Below are 22615 nucleotides of genomic sequence, written 5' to 3' on the forward strand. Positions count from 1 at the left end.
GATCATAATGAAAATGTTGAGCAATAATTTGTGTAATATTATCCAAAACCAAGAAAAGATAGTTATTCTAGTACTTAAAAGTTATTATAGTATTTAAAAAAATCTAATGTAATGGCCGTCAAATAACACTATCCATGTCACTGACAACATACAGACAAAACTACAGGCAAGATTTTAGTGCGCGGTTCTTTCTTAATAAAAAAAAAATTTAACGTAAACTGAATTAGCAGTATAATCATTTACAAATGTAGTAAAAAAACTTACTTTTTTCCATCAACCTCATCATGTTCTGGTAGATCAGCCATAGAATCCGAGTAACACCTGCCATCATCGTCTTGATAATTATATACATTAGTAAAAAGATTAAGAAAAATATCTTGTATGGCAGCTTCGACATCTGGCACGGTATTCTCATCTTCTTTGAGTTGCAACTTCGTCTGGAATAGAAACCTCTGAAGAACTAGAGCATCTTTATAGATCTGCGAATCGGGTTCGTTAAATTTGCAGGCATTATCAAACAATAAGACGAAGTCCGCAAAAAGATCATCGAGGCTCTCGTACTCGTTGGAACGAATCTTATGTGATATTTTCTCCATGTCTATGGGATTGGTAATGACTTCGTAGTAATCTGGATACTCGTTCTTCGTGGGTAGTTTCATGAATGCCTGTGATATTTGTCGGGTATCTTTCGGATCACGGTAGTATCTGATAGCTTCGAATAAACTCTTTAAGGTTTTTTCTAGAGGTGAAAGAATCCGCCTCGGTTTGTATCTAAAAAATAAAACTTATATAAATGACATACTCTAACAGAACGCCACCCTCTGAAGATATTAACACGAACCCAAAAAATCGGTTGATTGCTGAAAAGGGCAAAAGAGCAAAGTTTTAAGACGAAACAGGCAAAATATCATATAACGAATATTATTATTTGTTAATGACACTTTTAAATGAACCCTGAACAAAAATGCTTGAGAATTTTAAATCCTTCAGAGAATAATTTATGACGGCATATTTGCCTAGAGACGCAGTAGATTTCCTCTCAAAACTGAGTGAAAGTACTATAATAGAAATAGAAATAAAATGGACAGTCAAGGTTGGCGTACCGCCATTGGCTGATATGCATATTTCTGCGTCTTGGCGTCCTCAGAGCGAACTTATGGTAAGCTCTAACGAAATAAAACATTTTCCATTCATAAAAGTAACCTACTAAAGAGAATATAAATCGGAAATCAAATTCAGGATTCGGACCAAATCTGCGATTTTAAAGAATATGAAACGAATAATTGCCAATCTCTCAAAACGAGAGATCTCAGCATTAGAAGTGAGTGTTACAGATAGAAACTTTGCTGTCAGTGAGTGACGAAAATGATAGGAGTAAGCGTCTACAGTACATTCAAACAAATTACACCTCTAAACGATTAACGGAATTCGCAGAAAAACTTTCGTTGTAGTAAAAGACACGGTAAACTGCACTGGAGTTCTCCATAATCTTTTTAATTACTTACTTTGTTTAGAATATTTTTGCCTGTATTATCAGTTAATTTGTATAAAATGAGGAAAAATTCAAATGGAATTTTAAATATTATTGTTTATTTGGCTAATAATGAATATATAAATATAATGGTTAATCTTCTGTACAATTATTTTGTAAATAACATTATAATAGTGTACTTACTGATTATTTAAATTTATAAATTATCATTATAGTCACTAAATTCACTACCGCTATCATTACCACCACACTTCTATTAATTTCTCACATTTATTTACAGTTTCCGACAATTTTTTTTGGAGTTGCAGTTTTAAGAGCTTCTTGCCACATTTTCCTAACTGCATCGTCACTGTATCCACTGCATCCAACGTGATTATCATAATACGTTTTACATGTAACCCAGATTTGAAGGCGTATTCCGGAAAATTGATATTATTTTTAACTAACAAATTTTTTATGCTTGGTACGTTCCACGACTGTTTTGGTTGTTTCTCCAAAATCTCCGAATGGTAAGGTGCATTATCTAAAACTATAACTGATGGTTCACTCAGACTAGGTAACAGTTTCTCCTCAAGCCATTTAACAAACATATCTGCATTCATGTTTTCATGATGATCAGCAGATTTTGATTTTGAAGAAAAAATCAAATCTGCGTTTTCTATAAAGCCTTCTTTCCCTCCTGCATGAAGAATGATGTGTCTTTTGCCTTCGCTATCTATGTGTTTTATTGATTTTATGCTGTTGTCTTCCAAATTCTTTTAATTCCACCCTTTGCAAATATCCATGTCTCATCTAAGTATACGAATGTTGCATTTTCAGATTTAAGTCTAGTATATTCTCTCAAAAATTTAATTCTTTTGTGAACCACACTACTCCTTTCGCATAAAAGTAACCTATTATTTTCTTTTTTGAATTTAAATCCTAAATCGCTCAACACTTTCCAAAGACTAATCCTCTTAATTTCAGAAACTTGTCTTTCTCTTATTTTGGCCAGTAAAGTATCTAAACTGACATGTTGATTGTTTTCACGCATTCGATACAAAATATTGCGAATTTCAAATTTTTCTCCATCAGGTAAGTCAATGCTCCTAGAATGTTTGGGAGTTGTTTTCTTGTCTTACGTGATACTCAGTCACAGTAAGATCTTGAGAACCTCTGACAGTCTTCATTACAGTTTTTAGCTTACTTTCAGTTATATCAAGTGCGTCACAACCGCGTTGATTTATACATAATAATGACTTGAAAGGTCAACCATTGTCTCTTTCCATGGTAAAGTATTTATGCACATCTGCAATTAATTCATCCATATCCAACTTACGTCTAGGCATGATGGTCACTTGAAACTAGACGTTTGGATTACAATATACTGAGTTTAGATCAAAGTGACAGAAACTTTCTAACTGTTGTGCTTGAGAGGTAAAATATAATATAACCGCTTACAAAGATCCTAAACACATTAAGCAAATTAGAAATGCTGATTTTAATTTAATTATGTTTGATAAAAAGTTGGAAATCATACATAAACAGATTAAAATGTTTCCCACAATTATTTTATTTTTAGTACAAGTATTTTCATTTGAAAATAAAAAGTTAAATATATTTACCAAAATCCTAACTTTAACCCGCAATCGCAGACGTCTCAAAAACGGTACACTCTAAACAGACATATATGGTCAATCTAACCATCACTATTTAAATTGACAAAATGTTCTAGTTTACCCCGAAGTATTTTTTAACAAAAATTAAAAGTGATATTTTAGTACTTTGTATATCTACTTTGATCTACTTTGAATATAAATTATCCTTAACACGGTAGTATTTGTTTCAGAAAAAAATTATGAAACAAGTAGGTGTAAACAATGTAACAAAATATGCAAAACTATGAACAATGGGTTAATGACACATATATTTATTTTATACCTAAAATTTAGCAAAGTGTTAAACATTATGGAGAACACCAGTGCAGTTTACCGTGCCTTTTACGACAACGAAAGGTTTCTGCGAATTCCGTTAAACGTTTAGAGCTGTAAGTTGGTAGAATATACTGTAGGTACTCTAGGTCGACTTCCACAGCACATTTTTCAATGTCTGCCACAGTTGCAGAAAGATCAGGAACAAACAACAAAACGTATCTTTACAACAACAGCTATACCGTTTCAATAAGTTATTTTTTAACGTTGCCAATGTATTTATGTAGAATTGGGATATTAAATACCGTTCTTTGTGTAGAAGAAAACTGTACTTGTACTTACGGCTTTAAAACTACCCTCTCTCGTTTGGGTTTCTCCGGCGTCACGTACACTTGTTTGAACTGAAGTACTTTTTTCAGTAGGTACTTCTCCAAATCATTCGCGTCATCGTATATCGGCGAATTCTCTTCGTTGAACTGCCTACAATTGCTGAACATTAATCTGAAGTCTTTGACGAGATCCGACACGCCGCTGTATTGTTCGGATTTTATTTTAGACTCTATCTCTAGAAAATCTATAGGTTCAGCTATTACTTCGTAATATTCGGGGTAGAGCTTTTTCGAAGGTTTTTCTATAAAGGCTAACATTGGTTTTCTACCATCTTCAGTCTGAAATTACAATTTTTTAAATATTAATATTAATAATTTAGTTGTTTTCTAATACTATATGTTATAGGGATGGGATATTTGAATGATTGAGCACCTTTGCATGTAGACAATCCGAACCAAATTTCAGAACCTAACAAAAAAGTCATTCCTGTACATGCATTATGTATTTTTAATAGGTTTAAACGATTGAAAAATTTAACGAAACCCAAATACACACATCTTATAAAAAATAAGCATTTCAGAAGAATAAATTGATCTCATTTATTTAAATTAATCATAACTGACATAAACAAACAAAACAGATAGTACATTTAGTGAATGAAGGTAAAAATCAACTATTACCTCCAATATCGGTGAACCTCCATCGAATTGCATGAAAATTTGAGATTGAGTATATTTTACCCTCAACTTCAAAAGTGACATATGCTCAACTTACGTGTTTTGCATTTTAGGGGTGAAATCCACCCCTTTTGTTAAAAATGGTAAAAAATGCAGATTTAAGCATTCTGGCATAAGTAATCTCGATTAATTAAATAAAATAAATATTTTGCAACATTTATAAACACGATTTATGATTTTAATTAATTTTTCAACTATCCCTTAAATCGAAAATCATGAAAAAATCATTTTTTATATTTCTGAAATATCAAATCGCATATTAATATTACTTAAATAGTTTATTTAATGTTTATGATATAATTTTTGATTGACTGTGAAATTTCAACCCTTAAAAACCACCCCCTTAAAGCAGAATCATTGAAAAATTAATTTCAAGAAACTTTAATTATTTGAATACCTAATACATTACTGAATTGAAATCTCATTTACTGAGTATTAAAGTATTTATTTATTTATTGCGTAATTTTGAACTCTTAAAAACTACCCCTCATCATAAAAATAATGAAAAATGTTTTATATTATATAATATATATATATATATATATATATATATATATATATATATATATATATATATATATATATATCGCCTTCCGGCAACAATACCGGGACAACTCAAAATTGGTCGTTTTTGAGATGTCTACACTAAAATATAGAGGATTTGAAGCTCTATAATCCGCGATGACTGGGACATTTTTAAGTGCAATACTCTCCGAGCGAGGGCGCTAGGTCCACTATTACATTCAGACTGGTAGGAGGTAAGCGCGGCGGGAGTAGTGGGCTAACGCTGAAGTCCGTCACTCTGTTACCGACGTTTGAAGAGAGTGTGTCACGAACAGTGAACCTTTTGAATTGTCTCAGTGTGCATGCCTTAACTTCGGTTATCCATTTTGAGTTGTCACATCTTTTTGAATTGTTTTTAGAGATGTCCCTCTATTCAGGCTCCAAAGTAAGTATTATTGTATATTTTTAAATTATTCACTATGTGATATCTTTACTTTGGTCATAACTAAAGAATTTTACGTAGGTACCTTTTTAATAACAGTGTTATAATTATGAATAGATAGCAGATTGGTGCGATTTTGCGAACAATTTCGGACAGAGATTAAGGCATAAAATAAATATTTGAAAATTAAAATACACAGAAATAGTCCAGTAAATGACCGTTTTGGAGTATATTTTTGTCAGGGTCAACTCCGCATTGCATAAAAAATTTGTATTTAGGTTCTACTAACCCTCGACTTTAAAGTTGAGCTTGTACCGTTGGTTGATTTTACTTGGGGGTGAAAAAATGCACGTCACACACTTTAAAATTTCCACACATCTTTACTTACGAATATCATATCGAATTTACGAATATCGTAACATAATAACTTAAGAATAACTGTAATGTACGAGTAATATTCAAAATTACATTTCGGCTCATTTGTTTTCAGGGACCGTCTCATTCTGATGTTGGTGGGCGAGGTCGGCTTTTACTATCATTATGTAGACAGAATCAAAATGAAAAGGAGAATCTAGATTCAGAACCTAATAATCCAGCGTCACGCACGATTGATAATGTAAGTGTATGGAACCCCTTTATTTTTGAATATGATCGCTTTTCGACTATAATAACTGATAAAGACTTGGCCATATTATGCGAAAAGTTCACCCAAATCTCACCTTGTTCAAATAAAAATACTTTAGCACGTTTTGAACCCACTAACAATGCTGAAGACACGATTGAAAATCTAGACAACGAATCCACAATTAGTGATATTGTCGAACCTTTCGGAGATGACGACTCAATTAAAGATCCAGATTTCGATGTATCGGACTACGTTACGTCCCCAGACAGTGTTGAAATGGATGAGGCTAACATGAACCAGTCGACCAAAAAGCAAGCGAAAGAGATCCGACAATCCCAAGAAAGTAGGCTCAAACAAAATCATCAAATTTGCCCAGCAGCTGAAGTTCTGGTTGATGTCAATAATTTTTCACCAGAAAACGAAGGCGGAGCCACTACAAAAAGAGGAAAAAAACGAGTTGCCTGTCCTTCAGAATGGAAAAGTAACAAGAATAAACAGCTTCGTAATTCGGGCAAAGAATACACTTCACGGAAATCTAATAAAATCGTTAAAGCAAGAGTCATAAAACCTCCTTGCAGAAATTGTCCACACAACTGTCCTTTAAAAATTTCAGAAGAAATAAGGATGTCTTTATTCAATCGATACTGGGAACTTGGCAGTATAGAAAAGCAGCGAGATTTTGTGGTTCGTCACTCAGCTGAAGTAAAACCTCAGTATCGTTATGCCAAAGAAAATTCTAGAAAATTGAATCATGCCTTCTATTTTGAAGTGAATAATTTGCGACTTAGAGTATGTAAATTTTTTTTTATGGCTACATTGGGAATCAGTAAACGCGCAATTTCGACGAGTTTCCTTAAAAACGAGGCTGGTTTCGTTCAGCCAGACCGGCGTGGTAAACACACTAATAGAAAAGTAGTTGATGTTTCTATTAAGAACGACATGAGAGCACACATTGATTCAATCCCGAAAGTGGATAGCCACTATACAAGATCTAACACCACAAGGCATTTTATCGAAGGAGGTAAGTCAATATCGCAAATCTATCGTGATTACGTTGAGAAATGCAGACAACAAGGCAAACATTTTGGAAATCAGACGATGTTTTCACGTATTTTCAACCAAGAATACAATTTGTCATTTTTTACGCCCAAAAAAGATCAGTGTCAATTTTGCACAGCGTTTCAAAACTACAATGAAGAACTTCGAGAAAAGAATGCAGAAGAACTCAAGCGACATCATCAGGAAAAAGACTTGGCTCGAAAAGAGAAAGAGATGGTAAAAACTCAATCGGCAGCAGATGTTATCGTAGCAACATACGACTTACAAGCAGCATTGCCTACTCCTAAAGGAGAAGTTTCAACGTTTTACTACAAGTCGAAACTCTCTACGTACAACCTAACTGTATTTGACTTGAAAACAAAACAAGCTATTTGTAATGTCTGGCACGAGGGTGATGCCCACAGAGGTGCCAATGAAATAGCTACATGCATTTTTAAATTTATTGAAGAGAGAGCTATGAGCGCAGAAGGAGATATAGAGTTCATTTTCTTCACCGACAACTGCTGCGGACAACAAAAAAATAAATTCTTGTTGAGCATGTACATGTACGCCATTACACAGTTCAGTAATATAAAAAGCATCTCCCATAAATATTTGATCTCCGGGCACACTCAAAACGAGGGTGATTCGGTTCATTCAACGATTGAGGCGGAATTAAGGAGGACTCGAAAAACTGGACCCATTTATGTGCCGGCCCAGTACTACCAGCTAATGAAAAGTGCGAAAAAGACATCTCCACTGTATCGTGTAATAGAATTTGCATTCAACGATTTTATCGATTTCAAGGATTTGGCAGGAAAAATCGGCAAAAATTTTAATAAGAATATTGATTCTGACACCTTTTCATTCTCAGACATCAAAATAGTAAAAATTGTCAGAGAAAAACCTTTTGAATTCCTCTACAAATTATCATACTTAGATGACTTCAAGACTGTTAATATTTTCGATGAACATAACCAAAAGAAGCTAAAATTGCGCAAGAATTGCAACCAGTTGACTACTACTGATAAAATTAATGTAATAAAAAACTGGCCCAAAAAAGCGGCGTATGACAAACCGGTGGGAATATCTGAGAACAAGAAAAAAGATTTGATGTCTCTAGTCTCTGACAATCTCATTATCTCTACCTATCACAGTTTTTACAAAGACTTATTAATTAATAAGGCAGTCAAATGAAGTGATCCTAGTGTTATGTTTAGCTACCAAGTTTGTGTACCACATTAATTAATAATACACACAATTTTTCTGATGCTTGGCCTCTTGAAATTTCTTTGTGAACATTATAACTTTTTAATAAAACTATTAAACTACCGTCTACTTTTTATTCATCATTTCTATTTATGCTGTAACTCTTTAAATGGGATATCAGAATGAGTAGATATTTCATAATAATGAAATAATTCTGGCAACAATACTGGAACAACTCAAAATTTTTTCAATTAATTGCTAATTATTAAATCGAGTGATAGCACAAGATTGCTAAAATGAACTGAAAAGCAATCTTTGACATCAACTGAAACAAAGAACATAGTTTTAGTCAAAAACGTATATAACTCAAAGCATAAAATGGCTGTACAAAATTCCAAAAACTTTAAACTCGATTTTCTCGAAACACGTTTTTTTGAGTTGTCCTGGTATTGTTGCCGGAAGGCGATATATATATATATATATATATATATATATATATATATATATATATATATATATATATATATATATATATATATATATATATATATATAATATTATATATAATATAATATAATATGTATTAATATTATTATTTATGTGATATGTTTTGTATTATTTAAAATTAAACGTTTATAATTATTTTAGGCTTTTATATTTTAAAATAATCACTGTTTTACCGAGAACTGTCAATTTTGAAATCCGTTAGTGTCATGTCTAATTGGCAAATCATTTACGTGTTTGATTCATACGCTGGTGGTTGTGAGTTCGAATCCCAATTATGAATTTCCTTTTTTATTTTTGAAATATTTAAAAACCTCACGTTAATCTTATTAAATATATGTAATATACGCAAAAAACATAAATTTTAAAATAAAATGAAAATTTACAACATAATCCGAGTTGTTGGTTTTTTATTTTTATCTTCGCAAAGTAAGTTATGTATATTGGCAGTTTTAAATACTTATGAATATTACATTTTAATTTATATTGTATTATTATTGTTATTGTAAAATTTTTTTTTGCATTCAATTCCTTTTATACATATATAAAAATAAAAATATATATTTTCATTAAAATATTGATACAATCCTTCATTTACTATAGGTACTCCTATTACAGGTCAAATGTTTATATACAGCAAACGATGCACCATATACCTATATAACTAATTCTTTTTCTCTTTCTGCTCTCTCTTACCTATAGCATATGTAATGATTGTGCAGATTGACTCCTATATAAATTTTTAACGGCGAACGCGTGTATAGAAGTATAACTTCTACCGGCAGTCCCACTGGACTGCCACACCCGTTTTTTTATTTAAGTAATGTTTCACAAATTAATCAAATATTAATAGTACTTTAATTGTTAATTTTTCACTCTTCATCAGAGCTCTCTTCACCAATTTCTCGTTTTTCATTAATTAGAGGGCTATTTTGGCAATTGTTGCCACTGCATGACCCGCAGACTGCATTGCAAAATAACCCTACTCTTCGACACCCACAAGAAGCGCCGCATCCTTTTTTGCAGTTGCAAAAAATCAGTTTTAACAATTCTTCTGGAGCAGGTGGAATAGGATTTTTAGTTGGAAACAAAGATTCTTCAATTTTGCACCATCCTCAGTCAACTAGACGAATGTCTTTGTTTCCAAGCCATATCTGGGTTTGTAAATTAACTCTTTTGATGTGTTCATCCAATGCAGCAATCGTTGGGACCAGAGATGAAAACTTTACTGCAGTATTTTTAGTGGTAGCCTTAATAAAGGACTCGTTACGCATCTGTTTCAGATAAGCTGATATGTCTTCGATGCGTTGTAGTTTACTCATATTCACATCTTTTGCACTTCCGTACAATAATATTGTGCAGTACCTGCCAGCTTCTAAAATGGCATCGATCTCAGCGGCTTTGTTATAAAATATATCGATATTCTTTCTCAAATCAGGTCTTTTGTCTAGAAGATCGATAATTTTTTTCTTCCCTTTATTATAAAAAAGTATATTACCCAAATCCTTTGACAAGCTTCTTCTATCTTCAAAATATAGATACACACATGCACACATGTATATTTCGTGAGCATATACCCATCGACACGTCTACTTCTTAGTACCTATCTTTTTTCCTATATATACATACCAAATCTCTACTCCAAAAATTTTTCTAAAAAAATGTTATTGATTTTTTTACAATAATTCCGGTAATTTTTATGATATCAGGTTCATTCAAAAACCATTTGAAAGGTAATTTCAAAGGCTATAAAGTCGTTTTAAATTTAATCTTTTAAAACCCTTATTTTTAAAAGATAAAAGGTTAAAGGGCCCCGGTTACATGGTTCTCGCAGTAAAATTTAATTTTTAAACGTTTTTATCTCAGTTATTTTTTATCCTACAAAAATATAAAAACAGAGGAAAATCTTTGTTAAAAAAACCTCAAATTTTGTTTTCTATCATTTTTTAATTATATTGAGTATATATGGAGTTATTCCCAAAAGAAAATGAAATTTATAAAAATTTGAAAAATTCTGATTTTTTTAAATCAAATTTTTTTTCAAAAATATGCATTCTAAACCGGTCAAAATTTTTGAAGTCATTACTTATGCTAAAATAAAAAAAGTCTTATAGGGATTACTATAAATTTTAATTTTTGTGGAAATGGCGTATGTTTTATTTTTCACTTTTTCCAAAAAAATTCGAAAGGGTCCTCTTATTTTCATCATAACTTGCTTAGTTTTGATGCTATTAACTTCTTCTAGAGCTCATTGTATAGGTAGTTTTATATTCTGAGTACTTTGAAAATTGTTGAATAAGTATATTTTATAAAATGCATTGTTTTCCCGTTATTTAAGCTTGAATATTCAGATTTGAGTACTCGTCGAAAAAAAAAATACATTTAATTACCTATAACTCACTTTGAATTAATATTTTTTAATAATAATTAGGTTTTTCAAGCAAGGAACTGATTCAATTTTTTATTAGCTTCAATTTTGGTAATGACAACTTTTTTATAATAACTTTAGTTTTTGAGTTGTTTATGAAAAACCACTTTAAAACATGCATTTTTTTCACGAAAAATCAAAATCTTTGATCTTCAATAACTCAAAAAGTATTGATTTATTTTAATAACTTTATAAGACAAATTTTGTTTAGATTTGGTCCCTCTATCGATTCCTGGGGTTATTTTTAATAAAATAATTTCCACCCCCGAGAAGGGGTGGCATCCACCCCCAGGGTAAAAGCGCAAGTTGACACCCTGTCACTTTTGTTTCTTAAGGTATCCTCTAACTACTCACCAATTTTAATGAAAATCGATGGAGGTTCAATGAAATCGGAGTGAAAACCTTCAGTGACTGTACTAAGAGAAGACGCAGCTCGTGAATTGATTGACAGCGTTAAATCTGGAAAAATCTAGACATATACTACGGAGAAGTCGCTATAGTGTTCTCTAACGAACTGAAATGGGAAAATGGAAGGACGAAGCGGAATTGGTATACAGCAAGCTTCTTGATTAAAACGTATCAGAGAATGGAGCGGGATAAGAGCGGTATAATTGCCAATATGACGGGAACTTGATAAGGCACGCAAGGAAGATATAATACTTTATGTCTAATTAAAAAATTAACACACACATACACAGTAATTCGTTATTAGTTATATATTTACTAAGACAATAATAATGTAGTGATTTGAAATTAAGTACTTACCGTGTAATCTAACATAAATTTTGCCAACATATGTAACTTCTTCTTGAGGATAGTGGAATCTTTGGGAGGCCGGCCTCGTTGTGGTGTGTAACCGAACAGCAGGTGTCTAGGTTTAGGTCCAGGTTTTCGCCGAGCTACCGCCTCGTTTTCTGTAAACAACTAAAAACCAAAAAATATATGTAGCAACTTTTCAGTTGTACTCGTAATATTTCTGTTCAGTCACCAGAGCCAGAGCATTGAATGTGTGTGCAAGATATTTTTATTAAAAATAAATGAAATGAAACTAACATCAAACAATTAGTGGTATCTAGTTGCAAAATTAATAAAAATATCTTGCGATAGAAAGCAACATAAAATACAAACAAGAGCTTTGTTACCAAAAGTTTTTTTTAAAACCTTTGCAGAAAACCATTTCAAAAATATATATCTTAATACTACTATAGTAATCACATTTTTTTAGTCTTTTACATGTGTACGTTCGAGAACCATCAGGATATAATAACATCTTTATCAACGTCTGTTTTGCCTTGCAATTCTTAGAAGGCACAGATTAAAGCAAAATTCTGAATTTGGTTTCGAAAATTAGTTTACAGATTTTAATATTAGATGTCGCTATTTGCGTCTATACGAAGCCATGTTAGAGTTGCTTCCTAAGACAGAAAAGATTTATTTTCACGTTCAGAGCGACTGTGAAAGCTGTTCTGAAGAGGCCTATTAGGCCGAAATACGTATAAGAGGATGCACAGGCGCCCTGTACGTGAAATCAAATCTTAACTGTCTTTTCCTTTTTAACCATCAGGATCTTTAGACTGATTCGAAATAGTCGGAATTATTACGAGTCAAATCTTTTCAGATCCTGTCACTTTTTTTAGAAGAATAATTATTTTAAAGTATCTATTTTGGTGTTAATCTAAAATTGGAATATCTAAAAAAAAATATTTTTATCTCTTGGTTTTTATTATCACCATCATCATCATTCTGGCTTTACAACAATGGATCTATCAAGAAGCGCTTTTCTAGGTGGGTCATTTTGTTCCATCCACATTACATGCCCTATCCACCTCAGACGTCCTATCTTAATATGTTTTACAATATCTGGTTCCTGGTATATTCTATAAAGCTCTAAGTTGTATCGTTTTCTCCACACTCCATTGTCATTCAATGCTCCATAGATTCGCCTTAGTACTTTTCTTTTGAAACATCCTAACATACTTTTTGTTAGAGACCAGGTCCCTGAACCAGATGTTAGAACTGGGCGTATTATTGTTTTGTAGAGTTTTATTTTTGTATTTCTCGATATTATAATTGTGGATTTAAGGAGATTGAGCCCAAAATAGTATCTGTTGGCCGTGCAAATCCGTCTTTTTTTAATAATCCACAACAGCTTTGTTTATAACAATTAAGAGATCTATAGTCCTTTTCCATCATATTGATAGCACATTATATATGCAAATTCTCAACAGGTCAAAAAACCATAGGCGTCACCCTATACTTGTTTTGAAATAAATACAAAAAAATAATATTTTAAGATGTCGTCAACAATTCATTATCTTTTAAAAAATCTTCTGTAAAATAAGTGTCCACTAATCTCACTATACCTTTTTTGTGCGTAAAAAACGTCGGTATATATGCCACACGATTATTGTTAATTATACACGGGTGATTAACGAGAGAATTCAATGTTTCACGAAATAAATTAATGTAAACAGTAATTTAAAGGTGATTATTGTTTTCTATACAAGTTATCGCCTGACACAAAAATAATACCTTCTTTGAACGATTACCTGGAATTACTGATAAGGCTTCACTAATGATAGTTTAAGTAGTTTTTATGCCACATTACAGCTTATGCCAATAATATAAATTAGAAATTGTTTGCATCTTCCATTTAGTTTGTAGATGTACATTGTTCAGGTCTTACCTACCTACGTTTTTGGTGTCGATATTTTGTTATTTGCATTTAAAAATGACGTCGACAACAGGTTTTATCCCGGTTAAGTGTAGTTTTAAAGGTGCCTTCAGTCTAAGAGAGAAAAATATAATATTAAATGTACACGATGCACTTGTACATCAACGCCCTTTAAGTAATGTTCGTGAAATCGTTAACATGTGTTCAAATATGACAGGGGTTGGAGAAGCAACAATTTATAGATTCCTAAAAGAAAGAAAAGGAGGAACTGTGTCATCTCCCAAGAAGAGTGTAGGGAGTAAACCCTTGGAAATTGAAGAAATACATAAAAACATGATAAGACGCAGCGTCCACTCATTTTTTTTTTTTTTTTTTAACAAAGAATTTCCAACATTGGACAAAATCCAAACATTAATTAGAGAAAACGAAGAGTTACCAATCATAAGCAACAAGAAATTATGGGGACTATTGAGGGAGATGGGATTTCGTTGGCAAAAGAATAGAAGAAAATTCGTTTTAATTGAAAAAGATTACATTGTATGTTGGAGACGAGATTATCTAAGAACTATAAAAAAGTACCGAAAAGAAGGGAAAACAATTTTTTATTTGGACGAGACTTGGCTAAATGAAGGTCATACTGTACCATATCTATGGGTTGATACAAATGTGAAAAGTTCCCGTCAGGCATTCATCGAAGGTGTATCTACTGGAATAAACAATATTCCCGTTGGAAAAGGACGCAGACTCATAATAACCCATATTTTAAACGAATACGGTTTTGTCAATGGTGGATTATTAAGTTTTGCCTCAAAATCAACCAAAGATTACCACGAGGAAATGACTGCTGACGTTTTTGAAGAATATGTTGACCAAATGTTGGATTTAATTCCAAAAAATTCTGTCATAGTCATGGATAATGCTAGTTACCATTCAAGACTAGCAGAAAAATTGCCAACAACGGCATGGAAAAAAGGAAAGATAATCGAATGGTTGGATAAACACGCAATTGAGTTCAAGGAGAATTCGACAAAAAAGGAATTATTACCTATTGTAAGGCAACATAAAGCAGCTTATAAAAAATATTTAATTGATGAAATGACATTAAACCGTGATGTAATTATTTTACGTTTACCCCCATACCACTGTGATCTGAATCCGATAGAAAATATATGGTCTCAAGTAAAGGGTGAAGTCGGACGCAACAACAAAACTTTTAAATTAGAAGACTTACAACAATTATTAGAACATTCCTTATCAAAAGTAACTCCAGAAAATTGGAAAATGCTGTTAGTCATGCTCACAAGGAAGAAAATAAAATGTGGAATTTGGATAATATGACTGATGCAATGCTGGAACCGGTAATAATTAACATTGGAGTTGAAGATTCCTTATATTCTGAAGAAAGCAGTTAATCTGAAATGGAATTTGATTAAAATAATATTCATTTTTTTACAAATCGGCCCCTGTTACGGCCACAAATTATTTTATATATAACCAATAAAATAAACATCTTACATTTCTTGCAAATTCATTAGTACCTGTTAATCTCCATCACTCCGACACTGGCAACTTTATTTAGGGATTAGTAACCCTCAAAACTATTGTATTCTATTCTGCTTCAACCTTTATACCTGGTGGTCATACTTAATTTAAAATTGTTTTCCTATATACTTCTGTAAACTTGTTGACAAATATCTATTTTTCATTGAGTCACCCGTATCAACAGTTTAGGGATTTGCATACATAATGTGCTATCAATATGATGGAAATGGACTATATATAGCGTCATTTGAAAGAACATTCTTTAAAGTTTTAATGTGACAAATTCGAAAAAGATTGGCTTTAAAAAAGATTGTATGAAAAAAACCAATTATCCTATTTAATTATTTCTAAAAATAGTATTGGTTTATGTATTACTTTGGAGTAGATATGCTATGTACGTTCCGACGCAACCATACGTACGACATAGGATGACGTGCGAGGTATCGTTGATGAAAAATGGGATTGAAGCTCCGCCCACTGATGCCCACACCGTTGTCAATATCAAGCCAGTGTCTAGTCAGCGACAAGTAAGCGTTGTCAGTGGACGTAAAAACATATACAGAGGGTAATCAAATCATTATGATCACTGCAAAAAACTTTGTATTTACTTTATTTAATTTAGTAAATAATAAAACTGCATATAAGCATCTAATGATGTGAACATAATATAAAAATAGATCAGGAACACGTTCTTTTACAAAAATTTTAAATATTTTTTTCTTTGATCTTAAATAACAATTTTTTTTTAAATTTCCTGTGACCTTCTTTAGCGTCGATGACAGCTTTGATCCTTCTTGGCATGCTTTGAATGTTTTTCATACAATCTTCTTTTATTTTATCGTCTCTGTGCCAGGTGACGATGAGTCCCTCAATTAAATGCTGCTCATTTGACACAAATGACAGTTCTAGAGCTGTCAACGTCAAAAAAGTAAAGTAATTCGTGAAAAGACATATTGGCATGCCTTAATTGTGTAGAATATTTATGATTTTACTACCTATAAAAAACTTTCGAACAAATGTGAAAAACTTAAATGTTGTGGCTTATCATAATAATTTGATCACCTACGCTAGGTTTTTGTTATAGAGCTCCATACTACTTAAAACAACTATCGTTTGCCTGTTGTGCAGTGGGAATAATCTTATTTCTTGTAGTTTTTTTTTGGCATAGGCATTTGCCATTCCGCCATTCACAAACTTTTTTAAGTTCTTTCCAAAGGAAAGAAAAGAAACATCACAATGCATAGTTGATTATCAGTAAAGAAACAAACATGGTTACTCGCTTCTCGTCTAGGGACCCATCAAGACAGATTTCTTATAGTTAAACAACAAATTCTCCTAATAACCTGGATAATTATTACTAATCAGCAAGAACTAAAATAAACAAGACTTTTGGTAACAAAACTTAAGAAAACAAAATATTAGTTAATAGGTTAAAAGAAATAAAAAGCACAAAACAAGCAGTGCGTTAGCATACCTTTCGGTTTTTGTTAGTGACTCTGTGTGTCGTTACCTGATCAACATCAAGTAGTTCCTGCACTTTACTCTGCATCAGTTTCTGCAGTCTGACAGCATCCTTAAAAATATACATACATTAATTATTTATTTTATTTATTTCAACGATAGAACCATTTACAATAAAATACAACAAATAGTAAAAAGTAAAGATCATGTACAATAAACATCAAAACAATAACAAAGAAACAATTAAACAGTCAAAATTTGTAAATTAAAACAATATATCAAATCACAAAAGTTAACAAACATCACATATTTAGATTAATAATTAGACTCATAAGTTGCCATTTGAAAACATTAATGTTTGGAAAGAATGGATCCAATAGGAGGTCATTGCAAGAGCTGAACATTCTCGACAAGGAAAATGACGAGCATATCAGTCCTATGAAAAGGAATGTAAAAGAGTGCAGTGTGTCGAGTTCTATGTATTGTGTTTAAGTACACATTGGCTAATAACGAGGGACAATAACATTGTTTAGAATTTTAAACAAAAATAACATATCAGCTCTCAATCTGCGGTCCTTCAGTGTAGCAATGTTAAATTGAGACATTATTACAGAATAATCAATAAAATAATTTTCAGTATTGATTATATTAATATGTGCTTTAAAAGCTAAATATCTTAGAAACTTCCGCTGAACGCTCTCCAATACATCAATGTAGATTTGATAAAATGGGGACCAAACAACAGAGCAGTATTCAAGACCTGAGCGTATCAGAGAGCAATACAATAATTTGAATACAATAGGCGACAGATCATGACTGTTACGATAAATAAAACCAAGATTACGAAATCCTGTTTCCTTAATTTTTAGAAAATGGCTTCTAAATGTCAATGCACAATCCAATAATACACCCAAATCTCTAATCTCAGTAACTGAATCCAAGAGTACATCATTAAGAACATATCTATTAGCTATTAGATTATTTATATGACCAAATGAAATACAAGAACATTTAGTTGGATTTAAGCTTAAACCATTTTGTTTTGACCATAAACATATATTATTTACATCATCTTGCAAGAGATCTCTATCCGATTTATCATGTAAACAACGAAATAACTTAAGATCATCGGCAAATAGCAGAAAGTGTGAGTTTTTGACAGCCTTACCAATATCGTTAATGAACAAGTTAAAAAATTAATATAATTTTTTCATATAAATAATATTGAAACTATCAAAAGTGTTGATAATAGATTTTAAAAGTATTTCACAGCAGGTTTTTTTATAATGATACTTTGTTTTTCAGAAGTATTATAGGTCATCGTTTGCAGTTATTTCTTAGAGGTTTTTCGTTTGCGACTACGACAGGAATCAAAGGAGATGCTGCAACTGAGTTAGTGGGAAACTATTACTACCGTTACCATATGACCTTTGATAATATCAGTCGTAATTGCAGACAAATACTCGGAAAGAAGTAATTTCTAACAAGTCTATAAACACAGTAAACAAAATAAATCATTACAATACTGATGTGGGTTATTAATATCACGAGCTATAATAGAAATAAAAAGACATACTCAATCAAGACTCATAAGTCTTGTTAAGGTCTTGAGAAATAGTCCAGTCTACATGTAAAAATGAGGTATAACCTCCGACTTCTTTGAAGACACATAGGTTTTTATAAAATTTTGGAAATAAGCTCTACTGCTTATTGTTTTTAAGTGTGTAAAATACCCCTTTTTTCAAAAAACCCATAAAAGTGAAAAATGAAGAACATAATAATTTGAAAATAATTTGTAGGTCTAAAATTAAGGTTTTTTGATGCTTCAATATAATATTTATCATTTTTCAACTCTTTTTGACTTATTTTATCCCTTACAAAGCACCCCCTGTTAATATACAATTGGAAAAAATAATTTAATGTCTTTTTATGACATTAATTATAATGAATTTGCATCTTTTATTGTATTTAACTCAAATATCTCATATCCTTAATTTTCAACCCTTACAATCATCCCTTATTACGAAAAAAATGAAAAAACTGTTTACCGGCTTACTTACACAACTTGATACTTTATTTATATTAAATCTATACCTTTTTATCACATTTAACTCAATTTCTTTTCCATTTCTTTCAACCCTTATCAATTATCTCTTATCACAAAATAATAAATGAAAAAATCGTTTGATACATTTAAATAAAAATTTAAAAAGAAAAATGAAAGCAAAATTATAATAAGAATTGAATTGAATTTTTACACATCTTTGATAGTTTTCAGTTATTTTGATACATTCAAACTGCTGGATTCATTTGCTAATACAAAAATAAAGTAAATCATACACGAATTACCCTTTGACTGCAATTAGGGTAGTAATACCAAGGGAGTGGTTTTTTTTAGATCGATCTTATTTTATATTCAATCCCAAATAAGTAAAAAAATATGCATTTAAAAAAACTAATTTTTTGCTTAAAATGTGTCGCTCTTCTCATTTGTGGAATTATTTTTGACATAAAAATTTTCCCCCGAGTCGGGGTGGTATTTCCAGGGAAGAATCAGCATATGGTAGATTTTGTTGTTAAGGTATTCCCTAGCTGCTGTTAAAATTTCAAGGAAATTGATGCATCTTCAAGGAAATCGATGTGTCTTCAAGGAAATCGGAGGTGAAAACCTTGATAAACTGGACTAAAGTGAATTATACAAATACATTTAAGACGCATCTGCCATATTCTTACCTCTCCTGTGACTGTTCTAAAGTTAAAAGGTCAAATGCAAACTGTGGAGAGTCGAAACATTACGTGAGTTTATATTTTTTATATTTCCCTTTTCAATTTTAGTTTATACATTTATTAGAACCTTTAATAAAAGCTTACCTTATAAAGCTTCGACGCGGGAATATTGTACTTTTTGGCATTTTCAAAGATTATAGTTAAGTCCCCCGCAACTTCGCTTAAAGTACCATATCCCTTTTTGACTAGCTTCTGTCTAATTTGACTTAACGACATTGGGTTTTTGATTTCTTTGTAGTAGTCCGGATAAAATTTTCGTGACGGTAACTTCCAGAAGGGATCCGACATCGGCATGCCATTAGTACCGGTAGCTGTCCTGACAGTTTCAAAAAGTTTCCAATGGGGGTTGTTCATGTCAATTTCTGCTTCCGGCTAAAGAGAATGCGATATTAAAATTAAGTTTTGTCTTACTACACATTTAAAATTAATAAAAAGAAGGTGATTTTAATCATATAACTTAACTATTAAAATTTGTGACATTCTAGTACACTTAATACAATGGCAGTGTCTTAATATCAATTAAGGCCCTGGACAAAATAGGATATCTAACTTGTTTTTGAGGAATTGTGCAGTCTATTTATGTAGACCTCTGGTTTATTTTTAATAAATCTCTGACAGAGGGTCACTATCATATAAGAGAGCCTTTGTTAAGCCCATACACAAATCTGATGATAAATCATTGATTTCTAATTATCATTCTGTCAATCATATAAATCTTTCAATATTCCTAAAATTTTTGAGGCTTTAGTGACTGATTTTTTGGCAGATAAGCTGAAGGATCCCTACATACTAGTCAGCATGGTTTCCTGCCTGACCATTCAACTTCTACCAGCCTATTAGTTTACACTGATTACGTTATAAATTCCTTCAAACACAGTTCTCATGTGAATTAAAATTTATACTGATTTGTCTAAAGCATTTGACAAAGTAGATCTTTTTTTGACTTTTATTGCATAAACTGGAATTTTTTGGTGTGTCTGGTGAACGAACTTATTTATCGACTGAAGCATGACCAGTCTTTGTGTGTAAAACTGAAAGGTTTTTCTTCAATTGGATACTTTCCAAGCTCTGTAGTTAATGGGCTATGAGGGGCACACCAACGGCAGCTATGGAAGCTCTACTGGATATTCCCCCTTTACATATAATTATAAGGGGGGAGGCGAGGAAGGGATATTATAGGCTGCGGGAAAACCTGAGTAGCATACTGGTTAGATCAGGACAGAGTAATATCATAAATAAAATTAGGTATACCAAATGGATGATGATTTCTGACCATATGGTACCCAGATATAGGCATAAAGTACCTTTCCAAATGCACATCAGCCCACAAGAGAGATAGGGCAGAGGAAACACTACCAAGACTGCAGGGATATACCTGGTGCACAGACAGGTCTAAAAAACTGCAGAAGTTGTGGACGCTGTGGTGTGCCCCAAGGTTACCATTTAGAACCTCTACTCTTTGCAGATTTTGTTGATGATGCCATCAGATCATAGACTGACTGAAGTCTTAGCATATGCAGATAACATAAAATTGTTTCATATTATTTGAAACTTCTGATTGTTAAGTGTTCAGAGGGTTATTTTGCTCAAGCTTTTGAGTGGTCAGTTCTATGTATGTACACACATATCCCAGTTCCATATACTGTTCTTTTTTTAAGCAATCCACATATCACCTGAACATTTAGATCTAGAAATACAAAAGGAAAACTCTACAAAACAATAATATACCCACAATCTCTAACAAAAAGTAATGAAAACATTTAGAATGTATCAAAAGAAAAGTACTAAGGCGAATCTATGGGGCGGTGAATGACAATGGAGTGTGGATACAACTTTGAACTTTATAGAATATACCAGGAAGCAGATATTATAAAACATTAAGATAGGATGTCTGAGGTGGATAGGGCGTGTAATTCCGATGGAACAAAATGACCCAGCTAGAAAAATGCCCCTTGGTAGATCCATTGGTCAGGGAAGAAGAGGAAGACCCAGAACAAGGTTCCTTGATATCATCGATAAAGACATGAGAAATATGGGAATACATGCTTGGCAGGGAAAGGCAATCGATAGGGATGCCTGGACAGAAATTCTTGAGGAGGCTAGATAGCATTCTTGTTTAGATGGCATTAGACACAATAACTATACAAAAATAGTAAACATGTTTGGCAAGGGCACTATACATTAACTGTTAGAATGTAACAAAATCAAACTTACATTTTCAGGATCAGAATCAGCAACAGGTTCTTCTTTAACATTCACTGATGCATTTCTTCTACCTGTAAACTTTCTATGTTTTGGCCCCCCAACATCACTGAGTGGGGACAAACCCGTACTAAGCCTCTGTAGCCTTACACTGACATTTCTATTTACACTTGATACACTATTTTTATTTACACTACCAGTACTTAATCTATCACGAACTGAAACCGGAGTATGTCTACTAGAATTTAAACTAGTCCTAGAAGAATTAAGTAAAGAGCTACTTTTTGTCACAACTGGCGATCGCAACGGCCTCCCGGAATTCGGAGTAGATTTATTATTACTGGAATTTAAACTATTTCTCGTAGAATTTAAAGAGTTTCTTGTACCACTGTGCTTTACGTTAGAGGCCGGGGAGGAGTTAGTTTTGTTTGGGGTCGCCAGCACAGGCATAGTACCTCTTCGTTGATCAATTTCAATCCTCTTGGTTTGGGCAAACTAAAACAGAAAAAAAGTTAAAAGATATACATATGTTTAAAATAATTTGTAATACGTTTCGCACATATTACACTGCATATTGTGTAAACGCGTGAATATTATACCTACTGACATTTAAAAGTAAGATCAAATGCCATTATAAATAAAGGAGAGGATATCTTGATACCGTGTATACCGATGATTCTAACGGACTACTTTGATTTGGACAGAACCATTTGATTTTAAGCATCTAGAA

At 32.2% G+C, this 22615-nt stretch overlaps 1 protein-coding gene across 4 annotated transcripts in view; it reads right to left on the minus strand.

The window, feature by feature from the left end:
- Positions 1–22615, minus strand: part of polybromo (protein) — an 88992-nt gene that overhangs the window by 53794 nt on the left and 12583 nt on the right. For 3 of the 4 annotated variants that reach the window (XM_072539761.1, XM_072539763.1, XM_072539762.1), the window contains exons 5-10: positions 21898–22380; positions 19768–20055; positions 16910–17008; positions 11985–12143; positions 3745–4070; positions 265–771 (exon numbers count right to left, since the gene is read on the minus strand). In XM_072539761.1, coding sequence (XP_072395862.1) covers positions 265–771; positions 3745–4070; positions 11985–12143; positions 16910–17008; positions 19768–20055; positions 21898–22380 — 1862 coding nt within the window. The remainder of the gene's footprint in view (positions 1–264; positions 772–3744; positions 4071–11984; positions 12144–16909; positions 17009–19767; positions 20056–21897; positions 22381–22615) is intronic. The other variant, XM_072539765.1, reaches the window with a different exon arrangement.

Source organism: Diabrotica undecimpunctata, chromosome 8, assembly GCF_040954645.1.
Source record: "Diabrotica undecimpunctata isolate CICGRU chromosome 8, icDiaUnde3, whole genome shotgun sequence".
Lineage (NCBI taxonomy): Eukaryota > Metazoa > Arthropoda > Insecta > Coleoptera > Chrysomelidae > Diabrotica > Diabrotica undecimpunctata.